This window comes from Nansenia antarctica (genome assembly GCF_963989245.1).
Source record: "Nansenia antarctica genome assembly, chromosome: 7".
NCBI classification, from domain to species: Eukaryota; Metazoa; Chordata; class Actinopteri; order Argentiniformes; family Microstomatidae; genus Nansenia; species Nansenia antarctica.
The window spans coordinates 63,416,315-63,423,060 of NC_137677.1; the positions used below are offsets into that span (position 1 = coordinate 63,416,315).

General features: G+C 43.9%; 1 protein-coding gene across 1 annotated transcript; it reads right to left on the bottom strand.

Annotated features, from left to right (window-relative positions):
• Positions 1-2,790: 2,790 nt before the first annotated feature.
• Positions 2,791-6,166, bottom strand: vtcn1 (V-set domain containing T cell activation inhibitor 1; the record flags this gene model as incomplete). The annotated part of the gene is made up of 3 exons (XM_080537023.1): positions 2,791-2,906; positions 4,150-4,404; positions 5,779-6,166. 3 exons carry the CDS (start codon positions 6,164-6,166, stop codon positions 2,791-2,793), a joined length of 759 nt encoding a protein of 252 aa, XP_080393149.1.
• Positions 6,167-6,746: the final 580 nt, after the last annotated feature.

Below are 6,746 nucleotides of genomic sequence, written 5' to 3' on the forward strand. Positions count from 1 at the left end.
ATAACTGTATTATGTCTCTTATTATATCAATACACCAGATCAACCCCTCTGTCATTTCATTGCTATAATACACTTAGTCCAAAAACATTCATGATGAAGTTGATTTCAAGTAGGCCTTCATATACATACCTGTCAACGCTCCCGTTTATAGTAGCCGACAGATATAGAAACACATTGGCCACTGATGTATGGAGCCACTACACGTGGTTAACGAGATGATGCATCTCCAGGGGTTATTATCCTAATAAAGACATTTACAACACGTCTGACTGTCTGTCGCAGGGGTCGGCAGTTTAAAGCACACAGAACGACACAGACGCCATTAAAAAGGTTTATTTTGAAAGTCACTATTTCACTATTCTCGTTTGCCGGAGGCTACTGCTGAGGGAGACATTTACTTGTAAACATACCTTCGTTTTGGGACGTGTTCAAAAGCAAAGGACCGTTTGATCGTCTAATTATGTGTAGTAGTTATGTTGTAATCGAACGGTTTCCATGTATTAACCCTACAAGAAAACTATAGTTTTTTTACAGCATCAATATTCTTGCAGCATCCTTAGTTATCGTTTAGTTTCTAACAGTTTGAGTGGCAATATCTGTAAGTTAAATGATTATCCATCATTGTTATAATCTTTATCTTTAAGTGTTTCGGCATATTTACTACCGTTTGCACAGTTTGGTGGCATGCACGATAGCACATTGTAATTATATAGCAATCAGGCTATTCTTTTTGATACAGGATGCACTGATTAGCATTCGGGCTCTAATTGTTTAATACGAGATGCACTGATTAGCATAAATCCGATGTTCTATGTAATACCTATCTGATTAGTTACGGGGTTACTGTGATACATGTTGGTGCTGGAGGCTGGCTGTAAACATTTACAATATAAAATCCTCTTGTTTAAGCAGTTTACGTTTGAGTCACTAGAGGGCGCCAGTACACCAGATTATCAGTCTTCCCTGTATGGAAGAGAGAGCGGGCCGTTGTTGAAAAATGCGCAGATCCTAATTCACATGAATGTAATTACCCCAGTAGCTGTGCGGGGAGTCTTTATGGTTGGGCTGATATTGGTAGTGTTATTATCCCCAATCGATCTAACAGCCCACTCTTCTGGTTTTGTAATGAGATCACTAAAAGACATTGATTGAGTTCAATATGAATGGAGAATAGTCAAATCAAATCAAATCAAATCAAATCAAGTTTTATTTGTATTCGGTTGTTGTATTCGGTTGTTTCCGGGTCCAAAGTTGGCTGAGGCGCTGTCTTCGAAATGCCTCAGTAATAATAATAAGAAATTATATTTATATAGCGCTTTTCCGAGGCTCAAAGCTGTGGCGGCTGGTGCTAAACATTTTGGGTGGGCACAGGTTATGGGGGCATGCTCCACGGGGAAGAATATCAACTTTAAAATCTGGATTTACAGTCGATTTTAGCATGAGAATAACAGTGTTTCCCCTAGGTTTGCTGCCTTGGGGGGGTGGCATGGACCGTGGCATGGACCCCCCCCCCCCCAGGGGGTAAGACCCTGCGACATACCAGCGTCATGTCCAGGGGGTGTACTAACTTGTACATTAAGCCGCCTCACGCTACGGAAACAGGAGATAGGCTCCTTCCCTATGGGCCATTAGGCTCGAGAACCATCGGTTCTCAAGGCTACTTACTTATGTGGTCTTGACTACCTGTCCACTTTCTCACCTGGTTCTTGCTCTCTCTCTCTCTCTGGTGCACCATCCTGCTCTCTCTCCTTCTCTCCCTCTCTATCCTCCTCTCTCCCTTTTGCTGTCAACCAAAAGGCAAACATAACAACCAGAGTATTTATAATCTAATAAGAGGTATACATTGATCCATATCAATTTATAACATAATTATAATTGAATTTTGGATTGCTGTGGGCAATGCAGTCAGATAATGTCATTTTGACATTACTCTCTCACCTGGAAAAAAAACACACAAGACCCACGTTGATCCCTACTCAGTGTACTGTACACACACACACACACACACACACACACACACACACACACACACACACACACGCTGTATACAATACACACACAAACACACACACACACACACACACACACACACACACACACACACACACACTATATAAAATACATAACCCAACATCGACCCAATAAAGAGTATGTAGATTGGTATTTGTATTGAAATTATTGTTCATTAAGTAATATAATATCATATATCAGAGGGTTTATATCTGAGAGCAAACATGTTTGCTCATCTTTACATATCAGTTCACATCTGTTGTTGTTTTCTGTTAATTCGTCATGCAGGCTAGAGGATGGTTCATAGCTAACTCACCATCTACTGGTTTGACAGACCATCTTCACAGTCCACTAACTAGACCAGACAGCACAAACACCAAAACCTTCCACCTTCCCTGAATCCTCTCCTCCATCTTCCACTCACTTCTTCTCAAAAAGGCATTGGAGGAGAACAGCTAAGGGGAGGAACCTAGATTGGGTGAGCTAGTCGATCCAGAGTCTGTGTGTTCAGGCTTGTTAGTAAATCCATAATCCAGGTGTTCAGGTTAGCTAGTCGATCCAGAGTCAGTGTGTTCAGGTTAGCTAGTCGATCCAGAGTCTGTGTGTTCAGGCTTGTTAGTAAATCCATAGTCTGTGTGTTCAGGTTAGCTAGTCGATCCAGAGTCTGTGTGTTCAGGTTAGCTAGTCGATCCAAAGTCTGTGTGTTCAGGCTTGTTAGTAAATCCATAGTCTAGGTGTTCAGGTTAGCTAGTCGATCCAGAGTCTGTGTGTTCAGGTGAGCTAGGTGAGCAGGTACATCCAGAGAACACCAGTCAGGAGCAGTTGTACAAACGACGACAGCTGAGCCGACGATGCAGCGTTGAAGGTGAAGAAGGTCTTATCTGATATTCCTGCATCTGGGGAATAAATCTAAGTGTCACATTACCTCAGTGATATTCTTACAGTATCAGGTTACTCCCATAGTCACTCTTAATTACAGAAATTCTCTTTCATGGCATGTTATAATAGGTCGACCCTCAGCCTCCACTGCGCTCCCTTCATTGTCAACTAAACGTTTATAAAATACATACAGGGAAGCAAAGTGTGTTCTTGTATCTTGTTGAATGAATGGTCTTTATTGTCATTACTACAGTACAGGTACCAAACAGGTACTTGTTGTAATGCTTTGAATGGTAACACCCATGTAGCTCATAGACAACCATAGACATGTCTCTCATAGACAACCATAGACATGTCTCTCATAGACAACCATAGACATGTCTCTCATAGACAACCATAGACATGTCTCTCATAGACAACCATAGACATGTCTCTCATAGACAACCATAGACATGTCACTCATAGACAACCATAGACATGTAGCTCATAGACAACCATAGACATGTCTCTCATAGACAACCATAGACATGTCTCTCATAGACAACCATAGACATGTCTCTCATAGACAACCATAGACATGTCTCTCATAGACAACCATAGACATGTCACTCATAGACAACCATAGACATGTAGCTCATAGACAACCATAGACATGTAGCTCATAGACCCGAATGAAGAGGGTTTAGGTGTCACACAGAGCAATTGGCCAGTGTTCTCGATACTGTGTAGATGATCTATCTGGAGCTGGCCACTGTGATGTCATCGCCAGCGTGAGGGACTTGTGTAAATGTTGTTCAATAGGAAGAGTATGGACGCTCCATCATTGAGAATGTGGAAGAGGGGGCTCTTGGTCTGGAAAGATTAACCTACATTATTAAAGGCAAGCGGAAAGACTTTGACAAGCTGTGGGAACCATACATGAAGAACATGTAGGATAGAATACTTTATACAAAGTGGAGGAAAGTTTTGTTTTTGTTTTGTTTTTTATCCCATCCAAAATAGATGCAGGTTGTGTGTGTCTATGTTTGTGAACTTTGTTATTGTATGTTTCTCTTTCTTTGTCTTTTGTTGTTTTTTCTTTGATGTTGGTATATACAAATGATATTGTGAATTTTTTTAAAAATGTTGTTCAATCAGGTGAGGTGTTTACCTTACAGCTTGTCAAGTTCCTCTAAGTCTTTAGTCTATCTTCATACATGTGTTTGTTTGCACAGAAGAAGACTGTTTACTTTGAAGTGAGGAAAGGAATGTCGACTGTACCTGTCACGGTCGCCTTGGAGACGGACATCACCAGAGGGCTCTGGATGAGACAGGTGTAGGTTTCGTGAGTTGTGATTGGCTCCTGCAGGCTGCTGACCAATCGGAATATCCCAGCGGAGTTGTTGAAGAACTGGGTGGTGCCGTTCAGTTGCTCTCCGAGGTGGTCGGTCCAGGTCACGTTGGGTTTAGGGAACCATCTCTGCGCCTTCGCGGTCAGATTATTCTCAGTCAACGAGAACTTGGGTGCAGAGAATGCTGAGGTGGATAGAGAGAGATTCATTTGCAACATCTGTTGTAGACAGACAATAAAACAAATCTAATCTTATCTAATTTACCATACACTACTTATGTATATGTTACGGTACATGTGGGAACACGGTACATGTGGGAAAACTAGGGTTAGGGTTAGGTGCTAGGGTGCTAGGGTTAGGGGTAGGGTTAGGGGTAGGGTTAGGGATAGGAATAGGATTAGGGTTAGGGTTAGACATGCATGTACCAAGTCACCCTGGCCTGGCACCTAACCCTAACCCTAGTTTTCCCACATGTACCGTCTTCCCACATGTACTGTAACATATACACTGTATATAATATTAGAAATGATATACTTTTTAAAAATGATATTCATTCAAACCTTTATTTAAACTCGTAAGTTACTGAGGTTGCCCTCATTTACAGCAGCAACGAGTATGATATACTGTATATTCCTTCATACTGTATATTATACTGAAGGAATGCTCTTAAAAGACATTAGGGGACATTAGGACATTAGGACATTGTTGACACGAACATCATTAATATTCTGACCTCTTTATATTAATCTTTGTTACGACGGCCCTTATCAACCAGGATAAGAGCGAGTGAGAAGTCCAGACCGCAGTCAAACACAGGAACACGTGGCTGTGGGTTCAGCCTCCAACAGCACTGGGGGCATTAATGGACTGCACTTATATAGCGCCTTTTTTGCTGCTTCAAAGTGCTTTACAACGGCCTCTCATTCACCCATTCACACACCAATGGCATGCAAGGCGCTGGCCCGCTCACTGGGAGATTTTTTTGGGGGTTCAGTGTCTTGCCCCAAGGACACTTCGACATGTGGCCAGCCGGGGCTCGAACCGCCGATCTGCCAACCTTGTGATCATTAGGCGGAGACTCTACCTCCTGCGTCACTGCCCCCCCCCCATTAAGGAGAGCACACCTCTAACCCTCCAACCAACACTGGTTCATGGTGATGATGGTGGTGTTGGCTGCACTGGTTTGTATCTGAGCTGACTAAGCATTGTCTGGTGGACAGCAGAGACAGGAGTTGGCCAACAGGGCTACCAGGCCACCAATAGGTCCCCCTAGTGGCCATGTTGGGAAACAACAATAAATCCATCCTTCCTCCCTCCCTCCCTCCCTCCCTCCCTGCCTTGAAGTCATCTCTGATCTTCAGCGACATGATTGGATCGGCCAATCGGCTTTCACCAACTAAGGTCAGGGGTCAGATCAGTGATATCGTCACGGGAACAGGAAAAGGAAAAGGATGCAAACAGGGATGAAAAAAAGGATGAGAAGTCAGGATGCTTAACAGAGCACAGAGACGCATTGGAGACACACAGGAAAAACTAGAAAGACTAGAAGACCTCTCACCTGCTACCCTGAGGTTAACACTGACAGTCCCCCAACCACTAGGGGCGCTCACACGGCAGCTGTACACCCCCTGGTCACTCACTCTGACCCCCCTCAACAGCAGGGAGGCGTTGCCCCCGGCGATGGCGTCAGGGAACAGCTGGGTCCGGTCTTTGAATTCAACATTCTGCTCCGTCAGCTCAGCAGAGCCTCCCTGGTACTGGTACACCACCCCGCTTAGGCCCGCCTTCTCCCAGGTGATTGACACCTGACTGGCCTGCAGAGCCTCGTCCTCACTGGTGGAAGACAGGTAGCAGCTCAGAATGACGTCGTCTCCTAGGTTACCGAGGGGCGATTTGTCACTGCTCTCCACTTGACCTTTATTGCCTACTGGGTAACATGGGGACATGGAAGGCTTCTGTCATGACTGAGTACACACACACACGCGCACACACACACACACACGCACATGTGCACACACACACACACACGCGCGCACTCACTCACTCACTCACTCACTCACTCACTCACTCACTCACTCACTCACACACACACACACACACACACACACACACACACACACACACACACACACACACAAACACACATGCAGGCACGCGCACACAGCACACGCACACAGTGACAATCAACAGTACTCACCTGCAAATGTCAGGGTCAGAATGAGGATAATGATCGCACCAAAGACCACAATGAGGATGATCATACTATAATAGAATAGAGTAGATTACAATAGTAATTGTCATTCTGGTTGTCATTCAAGAGTCATTCTTTACATGAAGAATAAAAGACTGTCTGTAAATACTATGAAGACCCAGGTCATCAGTTCACACAGCTGGACCGATTCAGACCTGCCGTCATGTTTCACAACATGGGTGATGATGATTTGGTCAGTCAACTGCTCTTCATGTCGTGACGTTAGAATTATAAGGTTCTATCTTAATTTTTGTCAAAATTGAGTTTTTTACATA